The 22,281-nt window shown below is 32.1% G+C and overlaps 3 protein-coding genes across 6 annotated transcripts in view; 1 reads left to right on the forward strand and 2 right to left on the reverse strand.

Annotated features, from left to right (window-relative positions):
* Positions 1 to 11,704, forward strand: part of herc4 (HECT and RLD domain containing E3 ubiquitin protein ligase 4) — a 34,224-nt gene extending 22,520 nt beyond the window's left edge. For 2 of the 4 annotated variants that reach the window (XM_073833641.1, XM_073833642.1), the window contains exons 15-24: positions 989 to 1,132; positions 2,368 to 2,466; positions 2,546 to 2,719; positions 2,791 to 2,934; positions 4,252 to 4,418; positions 6,027 to 6,093; positions 6,173 to 6,255; positions 6,410 to 6,593; positions 6,711 to 6,813; positions 8,654 to 11,704. In XM_073833641.1, coding sequence (XP_073689742.1) covers positions 989 to 1,132; positions 2,368 to 2,466; positions 2,546 to 2,719; positions 2,791 to 2,934; positions 4,252 to 4,418; positions 6,027 to 6,093; positions 6,173 to 6,255; positions 6,410 to 6,593; positions 6,711 to 6,813; positions 8,654 to 8,862 — 1,374 coding nt within the window. In that variant the 3' untranslated portion in view covers positions 8,863 to 11,704. The remainder of the gene's footprint in view (positions 1 to 988; positions 1,133 to 2,367; positions 2,467 to 2,545; positions 2,720 to 2,790; positions 2,935 to 4,251; positions 4,419 to 6,026; positions 6,094 to 6,172; positions 6,256 to 6,409; positions 6,594 to 6,710; positions 6,814 to 8,653) is intronic. The other 2 variants (XM_073833643.1, XM_073833644.1) reach the window with 1 other exon arrangement.
* Positions 11,705 to 12,641: 937 nt separating this feature from the next.
* cox5b2 (cytochrome c oxidase subunit 5B2) lies at positions 12,642 to 16,674 on the reverse strand. Its single transcript, XM_073834799.1, has 4 exons — positions 16,511 to 16,674; positions 13,607 to 13,677; positions 12,982 to 13,081; positions 12,642 to 12,852 (listed from the first exon to the last, which is right to left on the reverse strand). Exons 1-4 carry the CDS (start codon positions 16,605 to 16,607, stop codon positions 12,740 to 12,742), a joined length of 381 nt encoding a protein of 126 aa, XP_073690900.1. The 5' UTR covers positions 16,608 to 16,674; the 3' UTR covers positions 12,642 to 12,739.
* A 2,658-nt stretch (positions 16,675 to 19,332) lies between these two features.
* On the reverse strand, positions 19,333 to 22,272 carry dnajc12 (DnaJ (Hsp40) homolog, subfamily C, member 12). Its single transcript, XM_073834800.1, has 5 exons — positions 21,813 to 22,272; positions 21,348 to 21,426; positions 19,827 to 19,966; positions 19,585 to 19,729; positions 19,333 to 19,510 (listed from the first exon to the last, which is right to left on the reverse strand). Exons 1-5 carry the CDS (start codon positions 21,978 to 21,980, stop codon positions 19,428 to 19,430), a joined length of 615 nt encoding a protein of 204 aa, XP_073690901.1. The 5' UTR covers positions 21,981 to 22,272; the 3' UTR covers positions 19,333 to 19,427.
* Positions 22,273 to 22,281: the final 9 nt, after the last annotated feature.

Genomic DNA, 22,281 nt, shown 5'->3' on the forward strand with positions numbered 1-22,281 from the left:
CTTTAAAAAGACATTATTTCAATGGTGAATGACTTCAAATTGCTCATATGTGACCTTGGACCACAAAACCAGTCATAAGGTTAAATTTGACAAAACTGAGATATATACATCATATGAAAGCTCAATAAATAAGCATTCTATTGATGTATGGTTTGTTAGGATAGGACAATATTTGGCCGAGATACAACAATTTGAAAATCTGAAATCTAAGGGTGCAAAAAATCAAAATACTGAGAAAATCACCTTTAAAGTTGTCCAAATTAAGTTCTTAACAATGCATATTACTAATCAAAAATTACATTTTGATAGGTTTACAGTAGGAATTTTACAAAAAATCTTCATGGAACATGATCTTTACTTAATTTCCTAATGATTTTTGACATAAAAGAAAAATCAATAATTTTGACCCATACTATGTATTTTTGGCTATTGCTACAAATATACCCCAGCGACTTAAGACTGGTTTTGTGGTCCAGGGTCACATATATTTACAAAAACACTAGATCTTCATATCATACGATAGATCTCCTTTTTCTGAGCAACTTTGCCTCTAGGACCACTGCTGGCAATCAAAATGTTCATCAAATATACAAGATTATTTAAAAAGACTACTTTAGCGAACTAGTCCTTGGTTTTACTCTCAAAATTATTAAAATCAGTGCAGTACAATTGTCCAGTTATATTTAAGTCTGTAAATCCTAAATGAAAACTTTATGACACTATGCTCACAGAAGATTCTAAACAAGCATGCAACATTTTATAGAAATTAAACCGTATGTGGCACTATAACAGTAAAACAACTTTTTTTTATGGTAAATAACCTGGATTTGCCAAAAATCATTGATTTTTGGTCATTTCAGCTATGGTAACACAATGCATTTTCCTTATGTGCTTAAATGTCTTCAGTGCTTGAACTCTGGTAAACGCTGCTTTCAGCTATATTTGTTTTTAGTTATTTGCTAATATTATTCTGATTATCGTGTTGCAGGTTAATGAGCGTGCTGGCCAGATCATCCAATATGACAAGTTTTATATTCATGAGCTGGATGAGCTCATTGACATCAGGAATGATTATGTCACCTGGTTTCAACAGCAGATGTTCTCTGTGGTGAGTTTTCTGCATTATTCAAAGGTAATAATTATACACTTCTGAATTTTGTGATCATATACAGTAACGAATATGTAAAGTTTGTTGTCTCCTTTGCTACTAACAGCATCAAACTGAATGGGGACATTTTTGAAACTAACTATTATTTTGGTTGTTCTGTTTGTGGTTTAAAAATAACTTTTCTGCATCCTATAAATCCGATTTATTCTGAAATCTGAATAAATAAGCTTTCTATTGATATGTTTGGTAGGATAGGACAATATTTGACTGAGATGGCTCTAATCTAGAATCTGAATGTGCAAAAAAAATCAAAATATTGAGAAAATTGCCTTTAAAGTTTTCCAAATGAAGTTCTCAGCAATGCATATGTGACCCTGGACCACAAAACCAGTCATAAGGTTAAATTTGACAAAACTGAGATTTATACATCATATGAAAGCTCAATAAATAAGCTTTCTATTGATGTATGGTTTGTTAGGATAGGACAATATTTGACTGAGATACATCTATTTGAAATCAGAAATCTGAGGATGCAAAAAAATCTAAAAGACTGAGAAAATCACCTTTAAAGTTGTCCAAATTAGGTTCTTAACAATGCATATTACAAATCAAAAATTACATTTTGATATGTTTACAGTAGGAATTTTACAAAAAATCTTCATGGAACATGAACTTTACTTAATTTCTTAATGATTTTTGGCATAAAAGAAAAATCAAAAATTTTGACTCATGCAATGTATTTTTGGCTATTGCTACAAATATACCCCAGTGACTTAAGACTGGTTTTGTGGTCCAGGGTCACATATTACTAATCAAAAATTAAGTTTTGATATATTTACAAAATATCTTAATGGAACATGATCAAATATCTTAATAATGTTATTATTTCAACCCATATTTTGGCTATTGCTGCAAGCCTTTTTTTTTTTTTTTTAAGACTGGATTTCTAGTCCAGGCTCACAAATGTGTATTTTTCATTCCACAATAAAATGTTTCAATTTAATCAATTCAGAAAAGAACTAGAATGAAAAATCTTAGCAGAAATTCAAATGTTTTTTTAATTACAATGTAATATTTAGTTGCTAAGCTAATATTTATTCTATAAACACAACTCAGTACTTCAGTATTTTTTGCTTTTGTTTGGTTAACTGCATTTTAGTTACATGATCACAGTTATGCGACTTAAAAATGCAACTTAAGCTGCAGTAAATGCAATCACATAGTCACATGCTCCTCTGTCTCTCATTTGTTTTGTACAGGTCATGGATTCTCAGGTGATCATGTGCAAATACCCATTTGTTTTTGACGCTCAGGCGAAGACAGCGCTGCTACAAACTGATGCTGTGATCCAGATGCAGGTGAGAGTGATCTGCCTCATCTGAAGATTTGACATCATATTTTACCTTAGTTAAAGCTTACAGTGTTGTTTGTGATCAGATAGCGGTGGATCAGGCTCAGAGACAGAACTTACACTCTCTGTTCCTGTCTGGTGGAGGAGTGGAGTCAGTAAACCCCTGCCTCATCCTCATCGTACGCCGAGATAACGTGGTCGGAGACTCCATGGAGGTGCTGAGGAAGTCCAAAAATGTGGATTACAAGAAGCCACTCAAGGTAAACGAGTCCGTCTCGATCTGGGCCTCTTCAGTGCTGCTCCTGCAGTTTTTAATGGTATTATTTTGCAGGTGATCTTTGTGGGAGAGGAGGCAGTGGATGCTGGCGGTGTGAGAAAAGAGTTCTTCCTGCTCATAATGAAGGAACTCTTGGATCCTAAATATGGGATGTTTAGATACTATGAGGAGTCCAGACTCATCTGGTTTGCTCACAAGGTATGTAAAAAAAACCACAAATGCCTGCACAGGGTATTTCAAGAAAAAAACATTCTTAGGTTTTTTACTGTTCCAATTTTTCTGGATTACTTTTTCCATTTACATTTTTTGGTTTCATAATTAAATAAAATTTTAGTCATCAAAAAGTGTTCATTTTATTGAAATCAATAAATGTACACAATTCAACAACAATTTAAGTTTAATAAAAATAAAATTTTTAGGGCACTGTGAAATGTTTTATTTTTTTTCAAATTCCATTAGAAATATGTCATTTTTTTTCTGTTTTACATTTTTTGAGATTCCATTTTAATGGTTAAAAACAAAATTAAAGGCATGTCTTATTTGAATTAGAAAAAAATTAATAACCTAAAAAATTACTTTATTTAAAATAATGTCAATATAAAATATATATTAATAAATGTTTGATTACCCCAACGCCTGAAATTCTGTGTTGTATATTTCTATTATTCTGGTAAGCAAATGAAGCTAGTAAACATTCAGAATGGATTAATCTTTTAATCAAATGGCAGTTTAACAAACCCTTTTTTTTTTTTTTGGCAATGAATATTAAAGTGAAAACATAAAATAATTGTATACATACTATTTACCTGATGTATTAAGAAGAAATGTACCCATATAAATATAGACTTTATAGAATATAAGGAAACATTAGAAGTCCCCTCACATTTATAAAAGTACAAAATGCTTTATATATGTGACTCTAGACTACAAAACCAGTCATGAGAGTCCATTTTTTTAATTGAGGTTTATACATCATCTGAAAGCTGAATAAATGAGCTTTCCATTCGTGTATGGTTTGTTAGGATAGGACCGAGGTACAGTATTTGGCCGAGATACAACTGGAATTGTATCTAAAATCTGGAATCTGAGGGTGCAAAAAAAAATCAAAATATCAAGAAAATCACCTTCAAAGTTCTTAGCAATGCATATTTCAAATCAAAAATTAACTTTTGAATTATTTACAATAGGACATTTACAAACTATCTTCATGGAACATGATCTTTTCTTAATATCCAAATGATTTTTGGCATAAAAGAAAAATCAATCATTTTGAACCATACAATGTATTTCTGGCCATTCCTGCAAATACACCCGTGCTACCTAAGACTGGCTTTGTGGTCCAGGGTCACGTATAAGTAATAAGAAAAGACAGTTATTGGCAAAAACAAGATCAAAAGCATGATTTGAATAAACATTCGAAAGCACACAAGACTATACATAAGAATTGTATAAACAAACTGCAGTGTAAGATGAGGAAATGTTAATCTCACACATGTCAGATATGCTTTACTGCAGACATTTGAAGACATTGACTTGTTCCATCTGATCGGTGTGGTTTGTGGATTGGCCATCTATAACCTCACAATAGTGGAGCTGAACTTCCCGCTAGCGCTGTACAAGAAACTCCTGAAGAAAACTCCTACTCTAGAGGACCTGAAGGAACTCATGCCTGATGTGGGAAGGTGGGTTTGTTTCAGTCGATTGATGAGACTTTGATTTTCTGTCATTTTTAATGTTTCCAGAGCATAAAGAGGTTAATGTAATGAAGAATCATATGCGCCTTGACACACACACACACACACACACACACACACACACACACACGAAAGTGACCTAAAACTTTTCATAAACTGATTTTAGCCAGATTAATGATTTGGACATAAACATAATCCAAGTTTATGTGTGTTATGTGAATGTAAAACTTGACATATGAAATAATAGTTAGATTTTTTTTTTTTTTTTTTTTTAATCTAAAAAAAAAAAAGTGCAAACATTTTTCATGTGATGCATCAAGTTGTTATCGTTTATTATATAGTATGATATAGTGAGACTATATAGGAAAAACAGCTTAGTATAATTCAGAGAACCAAACTGAGCAAAAAGATGCAATTTGGTGCAAATGCTGATAAAAAGCAAAAAAGAATAGCAGATACTGACATGAAATATATATATATCAGTTGTCACTCTATATCTCCAATAATGTGTTATTAAGATGATATTTAAATGCTTATTTTATTATAACACATAATGCAATTACAGTGATGATTGAGAGATGAACAAATAAATGTTTCTCAATCTTCTTGATTGTGTTTGATAATGCATGTATGTATTGTGTACAACATATTTGTCTGCAAATTTTTTATCATGCACAGCAAAAAAGCTTTTCTTACTTAGATTTTTTTGTCTTGTTTCTAGCCAAAATATCTAAAAGTTCTTAAATCAAGAAGGTTTTTCTAGACGAGTAAAAGTTGTTTTGTTTTCAGAAAAAAACAAGTCAAAATTAAATGCATTTTTGCTTGAAACAAGCCAATAAATAAATAAAGAAGTAATCAGCCAATGTGGTAAGAAAAAAAAACTTTTTTGTTTGAAATAAAATATTTTTGCTTATCCCTTTGGCTTGCGAAAACTCATTTAAATTTTTTTTTTTTTTTTTTTTCTGAAAACAAGACCATTTTTCTTGATAGAATTTTTAGATATTTTGGCTGGAAACAAGACAAAACATTTAAGTAAGAAAAGCATTTTTGCACTGTTTTTTAATTTACTTGGAACCCTTGAAATATGTGACTCTGGACCACAAAACCAGTCATGGGGTAATTTTATTTTTATTTTATTTTTTATTGAGATGTATATATCATATGAAAGCTAATAAGCTTTCCATTGACAAGTAGACAAGTAGTTGGTCAAGATACAACTATTTAAAAATCTGGAACCTGAGGGTGCAAAAAAATCTAAATACTGAGAAAATCATCTTTTAAAGTTGTCCCAATTAATTTCTTAGCAATGCATATTACTAATCAAAAATTAAGTTTTGATATATTCATGGTAGGAACATGATCTTTACTTAATATCCTAGTGATTTTTGGCACACAAGAAAAATCATTTTGACCCATGCAATATATTTTTTGGCTATTGCTACAAAAACACCTGTGCTGGTTTTGTGGTCCAGGGTCACATGATTCTGTAGGCTTTATAGGGTTAAGAAATAATCTTGGAGAATGTAATACAGATTAGATGTGATCCTCATCTATGTGTTTTTTTTTTTTTTTTGTTTTTTACCTGTGGGTCTTCAGGAGTCTTCAGCAGTTGCTGGATTATACAGAGGATGATCTGGAAGATACCTTCTGCCTGAATTTCACAGTAAGAACAAGCTGTTTATGCACAATATCTGTCTTTAAAAATGCATGCATATAGGGTCATTTTTATTTTATGATGACAGATCACAGAGGAAATTTTTGGCACCACAGAGGTATTGGAGCTGGTTCCCAACGGGACAGACATCAGCGTCAACAAGTCCAACAGGTATTAAATGCACCGTAATATTGACATTCACTCAACACGACTGTTATTATTAATTGACTTCAGTTGCATATAAATTCCATTTGAGCACCATATTTGTGATTTGATTCATATTTTTGCAACCAAGTAAATGGTTGAACTTATTTAATCTATCCAGGCAGGAGTTTGTCAACGCCTATGTTGATTATATTTTCAACAAATCCGTGGCTCCTCAGTTCAGCGCTTTCTATGCCGGATTTCACAAAGTGTGTGGAGGGAAAGTTCTAGAGCTGTTCCAGCCCAGTGAACTGCAGGCCATGATCATAGGAAACACCCATTATGACTGGAAGGAGTTAGAGAAGGTAAAATTATTGTAAATAATATTTGTGTTGAAAACTGACAGTATGTGTTTGGAAATGTTTTGTTATTGTAGTTATTTGACATTGTAAATGTTCTGCATGACTGTATTGATTTCACAGAGCACAGAGTATAAGGGCGAGTACTGGGCAGATCACCCCACCATTAAGATATTCTGGGAAGTGTTTCACGAGCTGCCTTTGGAGAAGAAAAAACAGTTCCTGTGTAAGTGAATCATCTCTGAGTTTAGATTTAGAAAAGACCTCAGATTTGTCACTTGTTTCATTGTTTTTGCACTACAGTCAGCACTGGTTGTCTTCTTTCAGACTAGTGGTGAAAATGCACATTTAAGTGTTTATTTTATTACACTTTTAATACAGTTGAAGTCAAAAGTTTGCATACACCTTGTAGAATTTGCAAAATGTTAATTATTTTACCAAAATAAGAGGGATTATACAAAATGTATATATTTTTTAATTCAGTATTAACCTGAATAACATATTTCACGTAAAAGACATATTGTCCACAAAAGAAAATAATAGTTCAAAAGTTTTCATACACTTGATTTTTAAAGGAGAAGTTCACTTCCAGAACAAAAAATTACAGATAATGTACTCATCCCCTTGTCATCCAAGATGTTCATGCCTTTCTTTCTTCAGTCGTAAAGAAATTGTTTTTTGAGGGAAACCGTTTCAGGATTTTTCTCCATATAGTGGACTTCTATGGTGCCCCTGAGTTTGAACTTACAAAATACAGTTTCATTGCAGCTTCAAAGGGCTCTAAACGATCCCAGCCATGGAATAAGAGTCTTATCTAGCGAAACGATCGGTTATTTTCTAAAAAAAAATAAAAAAATAGACAGTTTAAATACTTTTTAATCTCAAATGCTCATCTTGTCTAGCTCTGCGTGAACTCTGTGTATTCTGGTTCAAGACAGTTAGGGTATGTCGAAAAACTCCCATCTCATTTTCTCCTCTACCTTCAAAATCATCCTACATCACTGCCGAAGTACCGACCCAGTGTTTACAAAATGAACATGCAAAGAAAATGAGATGGGAGTTTGACATACCCTAACATTCATGAACCAGAATACACAGTTCACACAGAGCTAAACAAGATGAGCGTTTGAGGTTAAAAAGTATATAAATTGTATTTTTATTTTTTTTTTTAATAACTGATTGTTTTGCTAGATAGGACTCTTCTACCTCGGCTGGGATCATTTAGAGCCCTTCAAAACTGCATTTTGTAAGTTCAAAGTCGCAGGCACCATAGAAGTCCACTATATGGAGAGAAATCCTAAAAACATAATTCCTTTACGACTGAAGAAAGAAAGACATGAACATCTTGACAAGTGGGTGTATCTGTAAATATTTGTTCTGGAAGTAAACTTCTCCTTTAATTATGTGTTACTACCTGAATGATCCACAGCTGTGTTTTTTTTCTTCTTCCATGAGTTCCTTGTTTGTTCTGATCAGTTAAACTCCCCGCTGTTCTTCAGAAAAATCCTTTAGGTCCCAGAAATTCTTTGGTTTTCCAGCATTTTTGTGTATTTAAACTCTTTCCAATTCCAACAATGACTGTATGATTTTGAGATCCATGTTTTCACACTGAGGACAACTGAGGGACTCATATGCAACTATTACAGAAGCTTCAAACACTCACTGATGCTCCAGAAGGAAACACAATGCGTAAAGAGCCGGGGGTGAAAACTTTTGAACAGAATGAAGGCGTGCATTTTTCTTACTTTGCTTAAGTATCATATTTCTTTTCATTTAGTACTGCCTTTCAGAAGCTACAGAAGATATTTACATGTTCCCTAGTAGACAAATTAAGTTAAATTTACCTTGTTTTCACCTCCGGCTCAATGCATCATGTTTCCTTCTGGAGCATCATTGAGCATTTGAATCTTCTGTAATAGTTGCATATGAGTCCCTCAGTTGTCCTCAGTGTGAAAAGATGGATCTCACAATCATACAGTCATTGTTGAAAAGGGTTCAAATACACAAAAATGCTCTGAAAGGAATGTGAATACATTTTAATGCCATCTTCCTGTCATTTACACTAGTGTTCCTCACGGGCAGCGACCGAATCCCCATTCTGGGCATGAAGAGCCTGGCGTTAGTGATCCAGCCCACCGGTGGCGGAGAGCAATATTTCCCCGTAGCGCACACATGCTTCAACCTGCTGGATCTGCCCAAGTACACTAGTAAGGAGACACTCAAAGAGAAACTGCTGCACGCCATCGAACACAACCAGGGCTTCAACCTCGTCTGACGTCAGCGAGCGCAAAACAAGCAATCCGTGTACAGAGCGTATGTGACACACAGGTACCGCACGCTTCAGCCTGCAGAAACGTTTGCATACTTTATTGCGTGACTACTGCCCTTGACTTGATTTTGAAATTAGCTTAGAAATGTTTGATTTATTATGCATCTGATTAATCATCAGTTACAATTTGAATAAAAGGCACTTGTATCTGCAAATACAGCGTCCCAGTGGGACTGAAATATGTAAACAGTATTTGTATATCAGTATTTTGTTACTTACTCAGATTTTGGGTGTGCTATTGAGCTTTATGTTTTCTCCATTTGTTTCTTTCTTTCTTTTTCCTTTTTTAAGGGGAGAAATGGTACATTTGCTGAAAATGCACTCGCCCTACGGCCATTCAAGATGTAGATGAGTTTGTTTCTTCATCAGATTTGGAGAAATAGCAATTCATCATTTTTGCACCAATGGATCCTCTGGAGTGAATGGGTGCCGTCAGAATGAGAGTCCAAACCGCTGATAAAAACATCACAATAATCCACAAGAAATCCACACCACTCCAGTCCATCGGTTAACATCTTGTAAAGACAAAAGCTGAAACAAATCCATCAAGACGTTTCTAACAAAAAATTGAGTCCATAATCTATAATAACGCTTCCTCCAGTGTAAAAACTCAATTTCCTGCTGTCTCTCACATCAAAATCAACCCACATATTTATTTAGAGCTGTTTTGATTGTTTTGGTTTGTAAACCATGCTTCTCTCCTGATTCAGACCTGACCACTTTTTCACTGGAGATTTGTTTCAAGCCAAAAATATTAAATTCTTAATATGATTTTTTGGATGTAAAAATTATTTTCTTATGTGCGTTATTGCCTAAAACAAGCAAAAATGCACCTAAGTTTAAGTTTTTTTCTGAAAACAAGAAAATAATTTTTACTTGTCTAGAAAATCTTTCTTGATTTAAGATTTTTAGATATTTTGGCTGGGAACAAGACAAAATCTAAGTAAGAAATGCATTTTTTGCAGTGCATTATGGATTATGGGCTTGAATTTTAGTTAAAAATGTCTTAATGATGGATATGTTTCTTACAAACACACAGCTTTTGGTTTCTCAAGATGTTAACTGATGGACTGGAGTGGTGTGGATTATTGTGATGTTTTTATCAGCTGTTTGGACTCTCATTCTGACGGCACCCATTCACTTCAGAGGATCCATTGGTGAGAAAGTGATGAAATGCTACAATTCTCCAAATCTGATGAAGAAACAAACTCATCTGCATCTTGAATGGCATAAGGATGAGTAAATATTCACCAAATATTATTTACGGGTGAACTGTTCCTTTAAACCTGCAACACACTACAATAAGGTTCTATACATTACATTAACAAATCCTAAACTAAAAATGAACAATAATATTTTACAAAAGCACTACAGTGAACATAAATTACATTGTTGTTCATTATTCATTTAAATGCATTATCTTTACTGTAAAAGTATATGTAGATATTACCTTGAGATTATTAAATGCTAACAATCGTATTAACTAATGTTAGTATATACAATCTTATTGTAGTGTTAACAGTAACACTTTGTTGGCATTACAGAACTTTTGTATTTTTATTTTTATTTACATAGAATAGATTTTATTCTAAAAGACTTGTGCAGAAATCTCATCTAAAATGTTGGATTTGCTTAATGTTATGTACCTTTTTTTGGCACATCATTCAGATTCACTTACTGGATGAATATTTATGCAGAATCATTTTCTGCACATGATTTTGTTCAAATAAAGTGGTGTGTGTCCTTGAAGGATCTTAGACCACTTTTGTGTCATGTGCCTTAACTGGAAAAAAAAAAAAAAAAAAAAAAAAAAACATGTAGATTGTTTTGGGCTTTTTGTTTTATTTTTTTCAAGTTTGAGTAAGTATCAAAATCTGATAGCAGCAGATCCAGGAATTCATCCAGTGTTTGATGAAAACTGAATGTGTCCGTTCCAGTGCTCATATACTGCAGTGGCAATGCAAAGTCTTACGGGGGTTAAGAAGTTTGCATGATTGCAGAATCAAATAAATGCCACTGAAAACATTCAGAGTAATAATTTACAATGACTATGAATAATAAGTGGGTTTGATGATTCGAGTTCGATTCATCTGAATCCGCTCATCACACACGTGTGAGCTTCTAGTTGCTGTGCCATTGTGAGCGTGTTGAAGAAAGCAATGAAACAAATGCTGACATTTTTCTTGTGTTTGTAAATTGTAAATAAACACAATATTTTCTAGATTTGATGCTGTTGTTTTTTGTAAAAAAACATCTCAAATCAAGTCTTATAAGATATTAACAGCTACACATGAGGTCAAAATTTGACATGTACATGCATCTTCAAAATGTTAATTATTTTACCAAAATGCATGTTGTTTTTATTTAGCACTGAACTGAGTAAGTTATTTCACAGAAAAGACATTTACATATAGTCCACATAAGAAAATAACAGCTGTTTAAGTGTTTTCTTACACTTTTGAGACAGGATTCTGTTTTATTTTTTCATGAATCCCTTGTTTGTCCTGAACAGTTAAACTGCCTGTTATTTAGAAAAGTCCTTCAGCTCCCACAAATTTGTTGGTTTTCCAGCATTTTTGTGAATTTGAACCCTTTCCAACAATGACTGTATGATTTTGTGATCCATCTTTTCACACTGAAGACAACTGAGGGACTCATATGCAACTATTACAGAAGGTTCAAACACTCACTGATGCTCCAGAAGGAAAAACATGCATTAAGAGCCGGGGGTGAAAACTTTTGAATTTGAAGATCAGGGTAAATTTAACTTATTTTGTCTTCTGGAAAACACAAGTAGCTTCTGACAGGCAGTACTAAACAAAAAAAATATGATATTTAGGCAAAATAAAAAATAAATAAAAAAAATACACATCCGGATTCTGTTCAAAAGTTTTCACCCCCGCTCTTAATGCATGTTATTTTTACTTGTGGAGCATCAGTGAACATTTGAACCTTCTGTAGTAGTTTCATATGAGTCCCTCAGTTGTCCTCAGTGTCAAAAGATGGATCTCAAAATCATACAAAAATACACAAAAATGCTGAAAAACCAACAAATCTAAAGGATTTGTCTGAAGAACAGCAGCAGGACAAACAAGGGACACTTGAACAACTATCACTAAGCAAAAACCACAGCTGTGGATCATCAGGTAACAACATAGTATTAAGAATCAAATGTATGTAAACATTTAAACAGGGTCATTTTTATTAGTTTAACTATTTTCTCTTGTGGACTATATTTAAACTTCTATGTGAAATGTCTTATTCAGGTCAGTACTAAATAAAAAATAACGCATTTTGTATGATCCCTCTTATATTTCTAAAATAATTAACATTTTGCGAGGTGAAGTCATGATTTTGACTTCAACTATACATGGAACAAAGTTGTACCATTTTGTTTAATTTTAACTTTTTTTTTTATTTTACATTTTTAATTGTTTATTTTTTCACATTTAATTTTTTTTTACATTTTCAAATGTTTACATTGAAAAAAAAAATGTTCTAAGTGTTTCATTTTTTTTTTTTTTCAAAATTTTAAAAAAATTTTTTCAAAATTTTAATTTTTTTTTCAAAATTTTAAATTTTTCACAATTTTCAAATTTTAAATTCTTTTACAGAAACAAAACAAAGTTTCAAGAGGTAAACTCAGAATTCACAGAAAATAAGTCGGAATAGAATAAAATAGATTTTTCCCCACATTGCAGTGGAACAAAAAACCATTATGCCCCTTTTATTATATTAAATTGTTTTATTATTGGCTCCTGTACATGTTTGGCATAGGCACGCAGTGGTTTCTTCAGAGGTTTAGGTGTTTGTGAGGTCCAGCTCAGTGCGGCAGCTCATGATGGACCAGTTTGTAGTGCGAGCCGCAGGACGGGCAGCGCTGAGGGTTTCCCTCATGAAGCCAGAACCAAACGATGGCAGTGTTGTCCTCCTCACCTTCACAACACAGACATGTGTCTTTCATTTACAAAGATCTCCTTGAAAAACATTCTTATTCAACTCATGCATAGTTTCAATTGTAGACAAGTTCACGTGCCGGAGTGTGTGTATGTGTGTGTTTCTTACAGAGGCAGCCGACCAGCCGTTTGTTGTTGATGCTGGGAACAATATGAGGGTCGTCTCTGGTTCCAGTGTATTCCTTTGGCTTGAATATGCTGTATGGATCCTGTGTAGCACATCACACATGATTCAAAATGAAAAGTATACTTTTACTAAAGCTCATGGTCAAACAAATGTGACCCTGGACCACAAAACCAGTCTTAAGTCGCTGGGGTATGTTTGTAGCAATAGCCAAAAATACATTGTATGGGTCAAAATTATTGATTTTTCTTTTATGCCAAAAATCATTAGGAAATTAAGTAAAGATCATGTTCCATGAAGATTTTTTGAAAAACTCCTTTTGTAAATGTATCAAAATGTAATTTTTGATTAGTAATATGCATTGTTAAGAACCTAATTTGGACAACTTTAAAGGTGATTTTCTCAGGATTTTGATTTTTTTTGCATCCTCAGATTCCAGATTTTCAAATAGATGTATCTCAGCCAAATATTGTCCTATCCTAACAAACCATACATCAATAGAAAGCTTATTTACTGAGCTTTCATATGATGTATACATCTCAGTTTTGTAAAATTTAACCTTATGACTGGTTTTGTGGTCCAGGGTCACAAATGTCTTATTGTCTTTTACCTGGCCTTTTTTCATGGCCTGCAGGATGCGTCTCTCCAGACCCGCTGCCTGCTCTTCATCTGTTGGAATACCTGAAAAACACAAAACATTACTGATGCTAAGACAATGATATGGTTGAGTAAAAGCAGACAGGTTTAACCAGAGCCCTGGAGGACAAAAAATAAGGGACTGTGTCTGCCATTAATACAGTCACGAAGTAAAACAACCCATTTGGTTGTGAATAAAATAAGCAAATTTATTTATTTATTTTAATTTAAACATATTATCACCAAAGCAAATATTCTCATTTGCAGGCTAAAGGCATTATATCATAATCTGAAATTTATCCATAAGAATCTTCTAAGAAAATTTGTAGTACAGAAAGATAAAAAATAACATACTGTTTTATTAATTAAAGTTTTTATGAAGTGTTAGAAAATACATTTAAAATACAGTTTATTTTTTATCATTGACTTTTGAAAAAAACGTAGTTTTAACACTTATATAACTAATATTAATAACAAACATAATGCTTAGGTTTATTTACATTATTTTAAAATAAAATTATTAGATTATTTTGGTTTAGTTTAAATTCATAGTACATTTCACATTGAATTACAAAGAAATAGCAGGAAGCTGAATTTTTCAGACTAAAAAAATATTTTATATAATTATTTATTATATTATTTTATTATTAATTATTTATTCTGTGAATTGTGCGATATAAACTCAGAGTTGTATGATATTTATTATGTTATTAATATTTTCAATTCGTTATTTTTATATTTAGTTTTCATTTTAAAGTTTTAGTAACTTAATTGTGTTTTTTGCCATTTTTATTTATTTTATTTTAAATATATCATTTAAAATGTATTTAATTATTAATTTGTTATAATTATTTAATTAAATTTTTTTTTGAAGTAGGATATGGTTTTTAGTTTTAGTTAACTATAATAACCCTAGTGTGTATAAATACAAAATCCTTTTTCACCACTTCTACTTGCATGTGCTAATTATATATTAATTGTTTAAGCATTATATACTGCAATAAGTTATTGAAGCCCCTTTCTGCCACTAATTAAAAAATAAAAAAGTCAGAATTGCAACGGTTTATCTCACAATTCTGACTTTTCTTCTCAAGAATTGCGTCATATTAACCCGCACTTCTGACTTTTTTGCACAATTGCGAGTTATAAAGTCAGAATTGCGGGATATAAACTCAAAATAAGTCAGAATTGCGGGTTATAAACTCAATTGCGAGAAATTACGTCCGAACTGCAAGATATAAACTTGAAATTCTGACTTTTTTTCTCAGAAATGCATCATATATACTCACAATTCTGACTTTTTTGCACAATTGCGAGTTATAAAGTCAGAATTATGGGATATAAACTCTAAACTGTGAGAAATAAAGTCAGAATCGTAAGATATGAACTCGAAATTCTGACTTTGTCTCAGAATTGTCTCATTACTCGCAATTCTGACTTTTTTGCACAATTGTGAGTTATAAAGTCAGAATTGCAGAATATATGATGCAGTTTTGAGAAAAAAAGTCAGATTTAAAATCAGAATTGCAAGATATAAACTAGAAACTCAAAATAAAGTCAGAACTGCAAGATACAAAGGCGAAATTCTGACTTTTCTTCTCAGAATTGCGTCATATAAACTCGCAATTCTGACTTTTTTGCACAATTGCGAGTTATAAAGTCAGAAATGCGGGATATAAACTCAATAAGTCAGAATTGCGGGTTATAAACTCAATTGCGAGAAATAACGTCCGAACTGCAATATATAAATATAAAAAATACTCGCAATTATGACTTTTTTGCACAATTGCGAGTTATAAGATCAGAATTGCAAGATATAAACTCGAAATTGTGAGAAATAAAGTCAGAATTGTAATACATAAACTCGCAATTCTGACTTTTTTGCACAATTGTGAGTTATAAAGTCAGAATTGCAGAATATATGATGCAGTTTTGAGAAAAAAGCAAGATATAAACTTGAAATTCTGACTTTTTTCTTAGAATTGCGTCATTTAAACTTGCAATTCTGACTTTTTTGCACAATATATTTATATTTTATATATAAACATAATATATTATTATATATAATATATTTTTTGCACAATATATAAACTCACAATTGCGAGAAATAAAGTCAGAATTGCGAGATATAAGCTCGCAATTCTGACTTTTTTTCTCGCAATTGCGACTTTGTATCTCACAATTCTGACTTTTTTCGGAGTCCAGTTCTGAGGAAGAAAAAAAAAACTGATATGTTGACTGAATTGCGAGTTTATATCTCACAATTCAGAATTTATATCACGAAATCGCGACTTTATTGCTTAGAAAACGTGTTGCCAGCCATTTTTACTGCAGATGTTTTTGGAACTACTCCAAAAAAAAGTTTTGTTTTGAGGCTGCGATGGCAGCCTTTGTCCACGAGGTGTCGCCAAACTGCGGGTAAATAAAGCGGCGCCCTCCGCTCTACCTCTGTGCTCTGTAGTGTGTCATGCGCCATGATCCAGAGTAACTGGCACACGAACATGATTTTAGTGCCAAGAAAGGCCAGAGCACGGCCTCTAAAGTATAAAGAACAAATGACCTTGATTAAATTCACTCCTTATATATCATACAAGCCTCAACGTTAATGTTTAAATCAAATCTAGCGTTTAAAACCCTACTGCCAAGTGTGGTTTCATGTTTTTCAGATATAAACGAGCGGTTTCATATGTCTGATCTGTGTGTGACAGCATGTCTGTTTAAGAGCATTCATAAGTCACTCAAAAAAAAAAAAAAAATAGACCAGGACCACATATTGATTTATTTGTGTGCATGCATGAATAATATACGCTGTTTAACGTGCGCGAATGGAAATAAACCTGCTTAATTTCTCCAAAAGAAATTCTTCATATTTTCCTACCTTTACCGGCCATCGCACGCTGAGGTGCTTTCATTAAAACATTTTGTCTTCCCATCAGAGTCAGCCGACAGGCTCTCAGAAGGATTTTACTTGCCATCTTGACTTTAAACTTTCGGTCTTCTGAGCGCGCTCCCGCTGACGGTCACTACAGTATGGGAACTAGTGTCAGTGAAAGTCAGTAGAATGATTGACACACGGAACTGGCCAATCAGAGAGAAGATCCTCTGGACTTTGACCAATGAATGAACGCACAGTCGAGGAAGAGCGGACAGGTGTTACTGGAGAGGACAATAAAAATAAAAGTGAAATCTGTTCCGCGTGCCTTTATTATTTATTAATGTTAGATGTAAAACAAAATTATTAATAAAAATAAAGAAAGAAAAAAATTCATTTAGTCACGTCAGAAGAAAAACCGACAGATTTAAACATTAATAAATAAAAATAAATATTAATAAATAAAACTAAAATAATTATAAATTAATGACAAATTCCTTTTTGACAGATTAAATAATTACATAAATAAATCCCCTTACTAATTATACATCTAATATATAAACGTTATATACTGCAATAATTTTGATGTTTCTAATTTAAAAAAAGTCAAACGTTTACAAGTTTTTATTATTTATTATAAGTGTTAGAAAATTAATTGAAAAAAACTTTCATAAAGTAAATTTCATATTAAATTACAAAGAAATGGCAGGTAGCTGATTTTTTTTTTAACTGAAAATTTATTTTCTTGTAAGAATACTACAGTAGTCTTGGTTTAATATTTTTTCCAAAACTATTTTAAAAGTGTATATCAGTGCTATTTGCTTGTATTTATTCTGTGGTGAAAACAAAAAACAGAATTGTGTGATATTTAGTATATGTTAATAATATTTTCAAGTCGTTGTTGTTCTTTAATTCTGGCAGAAGGGCAATAAACAGATTAAATTAAAAAATAAATAGCTAAAATAATGATCAATTCTGACCCTGGACCACAAAACCAGTCTTAAGTAGCACAGGTATATTTGTTTTAATAGCCAAACATACATTGTATGGGTCAAATTATTGCTAAGAACGTCATTTGCACAACTTTAAAGGCGATTTTCTCAATATTAAGATTTTTTGCACCCTCAGAAATAGTTGCATCTCCGCCAAATACTGTCCTATCCTAACAAACCATAATGAATGGAAAGACTTACTAATTTAGTACACTTGAATATTTCAATATGAATGCTATTGGAATTATATCATCATTTGGAACTAAACTGTTTAATAATTTAAATTCAAATAAGAATCAAATAAGGTTCTACTGGATAAACTAACATTCTAAGTGTTTTGATTTGAAATCACATTCTACTAAATATAGAATTGCAATTTTCAGTTACAGTATGTTGACAAATTTGATTTTTAGAATACACTTTCCCTTTAAATCTCTTTAGGATTGGTTCCATCTATGCAAAAGCAACAATTTCAACATTTTTGTCTTAGTGCATGATAGGTTGTTTTATTTATGCAACGTTGGCTGACAATTAAGCACAATGCACAATAAACACAATCAGAAACATGCTTGGAATGGCCACAAACGAACATACTTTTACACAAAATGCCTCAAAATGCTGCTTGCACAAGGAATTCACATCATAAACACTTTTCTCATTTTTTCTGAAAATAAATTAAATTATGAATAAAAAAAATGATATTTTTAAGACACTCCTGGCTTATATGTAGTTATTTGTATTAACTGAATGCAATAGTATATATTAATTAATATTATTTAAATTAATAATTAATCAACACATTATATTAATTCAAATAAACTTTATAATACTTTCTTGTGCAAATTCCGATTGGACATTTAAGGCATACAAAGCATCACTGCTGAACATTAATGTCAACATATATAAACATTCAACAAAATAAACAAAGTCAATATTATGCCATAAAACATAGTAATGATGGGTCAGTTCTGATTCTTTACTCTACAGTGCCTTGCAAAAGTATTCATACCCCTTCATTTTTTTCACATTTTGTTTTATTGCAGCGTTATGTTAAACTGCTTTAAATTAGTTTTTCCCCCACATCAATTTACACTCCATGCACCATAATAACGACAAAGCAAATTTTCCAAATGTATTAAAAATAAAACACTGAAATAAGTACATTGCATAAGTGTTCATACCCTTAACTCAGTCCATAGTTGAAGCACCTTTACAGCCTCAAGTCTTTTTGGGTCTGATGTGAGCATCTTTGCACATCTGCATTTGGCAATTATCTGCCATTCTTTGCCTCACCTTTTCACCTCTCCATCTCTGTCAGCTTGGATGGGGGCTGACAGACATTTTCTAGAGTCCTAGTTGTTCCAGTCGTCTTCCATTATGGAGAATGCTTCTGTCAACCTTCAATGCAGCAGATTTGTTTCTGAACTCTTCCCTAGATCATTGCCTTAACGCAAGTCTGTCACTGAGCTCTACAGGCAGTTATCTTGACCTCAGGACTTGCTTTTTGCTCTGATATGCATTTTCAGCTGTTAGACCTTTTCTGAGAGGTGTGTGTCTTTCTAAATCAGACTCATTCAAATGAATTTGCCACAGTTTAACTCCACTCCAAGTGTAGGAACATCTAGAAGCAATATGAATGCTCCTGAGATTAATTTCGAGTGTCCCAGAAAAGGGTATGAATACTTATGCAACGGGATATTTTCAGTTTATTATTTCTAATAAATTTGCCCAAATGTTAAAAAACATTTTTTTTTTTTTGCTTCACCATTATGGAGTAGGGAGTGTAGATTGATGTGGGAAAAAAGTAATTTAAAGTAGTTTAACATACAGTAAGGCAGCAACATAACAAAATGTGAAAAAAATGAAGGGGTATGAATCATTTCGCAAGGCACTGTATATGTCTGCACTTACAAAGCATAGAATAAATGAATTCATATTTCATAGTTCCTGAACTTCTGTAAAAGGCCTGAGGGAGCTTCACCAGCCCAGCGAAACCTGTGATGCCAATAATCACCTGTGAAACAGAGACATTATGGTAAAAATAAATAACTAAAGAATTGTAAATAGCTATAAAAATAAATCTGTTACTGGATGGCAGTGAGAGTTCAGCCGGTTTCTCCTCCACTGTGCTTTCAGCGTCTGACACCTTCACTTGATTCATGTTCACCGGATCTGTATTTCTTGCAGCCTCAAGCATCGGCTCTTTCTTGGTCCTCATGGCCCAATGCATTGACTGAAATGTCATTTTTGGAGACACATTAATGCAATTGTTATAAATATGCTTGTTGCCTGACAGAATGCAGTGATATTTTCTGTGCATTAACACTCACTGTTTTAACAGAGTCACTGAGCGCTTGCCATTCGCTGAATGGGATTTTAATTTGACTTCTGAGCCAGAGATCATAATTTTTTCTTTTCTTCTCATCCGTGAGAACCTCTTTAGCTTCTTGTAACTTCTGGAACTCCTCCACTGCAAAAGTGAGTAAAAAGGTGATGTTCAGCACAATTTCACAGATGTGGAAACTTTGAAGAAACGTTCTGCATTGTTTATTTACTTGCTTCGTTGATGATTCTGGTCTTACTGTGAATGAGTCATTAATGAAATTATTCTAAATTGAGAATTTGTCTTTGTAATCTTTTATCATGTTAGTTTAGGTTAGTGCAAACCAATATATATATATATATATATATATATATATATATATATATATATATATATATATAAATAATAATTAATTATTATTGTTTGTTTATTTATTGTAGTTAAAATAAATTTAAACTATTTATATTTAAAAAATACAAATAAGTAATTTAATCATGCACAATCCAGTGAAAATAAATCTTTAAATATTTTATTTATTTATGTATTTTTGTTAATAATTTTTACATTATTAGGTATTTTTAAATACGGTACATAACATTTTATTGTATTTATATAATCACATTTTAATTCATTTAATTTCATGATTTTATAGGAATTAAAAAATTACTTTTTGCTATTTGTTTTTTATAAATTTTATTTAAATTATTTGCATTTATACTTAAAGTAGTTTATAATTTTATTTCATCGTAAATCACTTTAAATTGCTTTTATTATATTTTATTTATTTCTTGATTTGATATGAATGACTAAATTCCTGTTTTGTTATTTTTGTGGCAATAGCCAAAAATACACTGTATGTGTCAAAATGATCAATGTTTATTTTGAAAAAAAATATATATATATTAGGATATTAAGATATCCATGAAGATATTTTGTCAATTTCCTATTATAAACATATCAAAACTTCATTTTTGATTAGTAATATGCATTGCTAAGAACTTAATTTGGACAACTTTTAATGCGTTTTCTCAATATTTTTATTTTTTGCATTTTTTTGATTCCAGATTTTCAAATTGTATCTCTGTCAAATATTGTCCTATCCTAACAAACCATACATCAGATGATGTATAAATGTCAACTTTCAGAAAATGGACCCTTATGACTGACTTCTGAGCCAATTATTGATCATAATTGATCATCAAAGTCAAAGTCAACTTTATTGTCAATTCTGCCACATGTACAGGACATACAGAGAATTGAAATTGCGTTACTCTCAGACCCATGGTGCATACATTAAACACAAAAAAGTAACATTAAATACAAACAGTAACTTTAAATACAGAGGTAGAATTGAAAAAATACGAATAAATACAAATAATAATGAATAAAAATGAAAAATACAATATACAAGTAATCATAATTTTCTCTTTAAATCTAAACAGATTTAAAAATTAAGAGTGAAAAGTCTAATTTCCTAAAGGAAATAGGATCAATCTTTGTACAAAATTATGAATTATTATGTTTGTACCTGCTTTGGGGTTCTCTGGATGTTTGTCAGGATGGCAGGCCAAAGCTCTCACTTTAAACTCATTGACAATCTGTTCAGTCTATGGAAGATGCATATACATTTGATCAAAGATAAGCATGCAATGACTGTGTAATGCAGATGGATGAGTCTGTTTGCTTCTGCATGTGCTTTTCCAGCTATTTAATCAATCATTACCAGCATGATGACTGATGTCAGTCCCTGACACAAAAGCAACAGGCTGTTCAGCAGTTGTCATTAGATATGGGAAAACGTATTATTTTATCACATGCACGATAATGCATTTATCAGTTTTAATTTTAACACTGTTTACAAAAGAGCAAATTAACATTTACGTTTTGCAATTGCGATTAAAAGAAAATAAAAAAAAACTTTGCCTTTAGACCCCGTAAAGAACTAGAAGAAATAATAAACACAAACTCTAAAAGAACTATGTTGTGTGTTTACCGTTGACAACTCATCGCAGCCGAGCAAACCGTAATAATCCTCCAAATCCTCCTTTTTACAGTTCAGTATCGCCTCCATGCCTCTTACATTCAACCGCAACACTAAACTACCGTAAACTCCCGTAAACGAGTCCTTCAGTCGCTCCGCCGTAGTCAATAAAGCGCGCATGCGCGTAAGTATTTGAAGCTTTACGGTAGAAGCGCTTTTAAATGGCCTGCGTGACGCAAACGCTCTGACTCATACTAAAATACCATACTTTTGATTTAAATTGTAAAATAGTATAAACAAAATGATTTTTAATGCATTTAGAGTATATTAATAAATCATTAACACAGATGATGATTGAATTCCTATTGACTGAATAATATTTTAACCATGACATTTTTGTTTATCGTATTTTTCATACATATTTAAGCAAATCAATGATCCATTAATCTTCTAAATTCGTATTTCCACGCAATAAAAACCT

The sequence above is a fragment of the Garra rufa genome, chromosome 2 (assembly GCF_049309525.1).
Source record: "Garra rufa chromosome 2, GarRuf1.0, whole genome shotgun sequence".
Taxonomy (NCBI): Eukaryota; Metazoa; Chordata; class Actinopteri; order Cypriniformes; family Cyprinidae; genus Garra; species Garra rufa.

Bases quoted from the DNA above. Each gene is read 5' to 3' on its own strand.
- cox5b2 (XM_073834799.1), bottom strand. From the start codon at position 16,607: ATGGCAAGTAAAATCCTTCTGAGAGCCTGTCGGCTGACTCTGATGGGA. The intron at 13,678-16,510 runs GTAGGAAAATAT...TGTGTTTTTCAG, and splicing joins GCGTGCGATGGCCGGTAAAG to GTATTCCAACAGATGAAGAG. The intron at 13,082-13,606 runs GTAAAAGACAAT...TGTGCTACACAG, and splicing joins AGGCCATGAAAAAAGGCCAG to GATCCATACAGCATATTCAA.
- dnajc12 (XM_073834800.1), bottom strand. From the start codon at position 21,980: ATGCGCGCTTTATTGACTACGGCGGAGCGACTGAAGGACTCGTTTACG. The intron at 19,967-21,347 runs GTACAAACATAA...TCACTTTTGCAG, and splicing joins TCCAGAGAACCCCAAAGCAG to TGGAGGAGTTCCAGAAGTTA. The intron at 19,730-19,826 runs GTGAGTGTTAAT...ATGACATTTCAG, and splicing joins TCAGTGACTCTGTTAAAACA to TCAATGCATTGGGCCATGAG.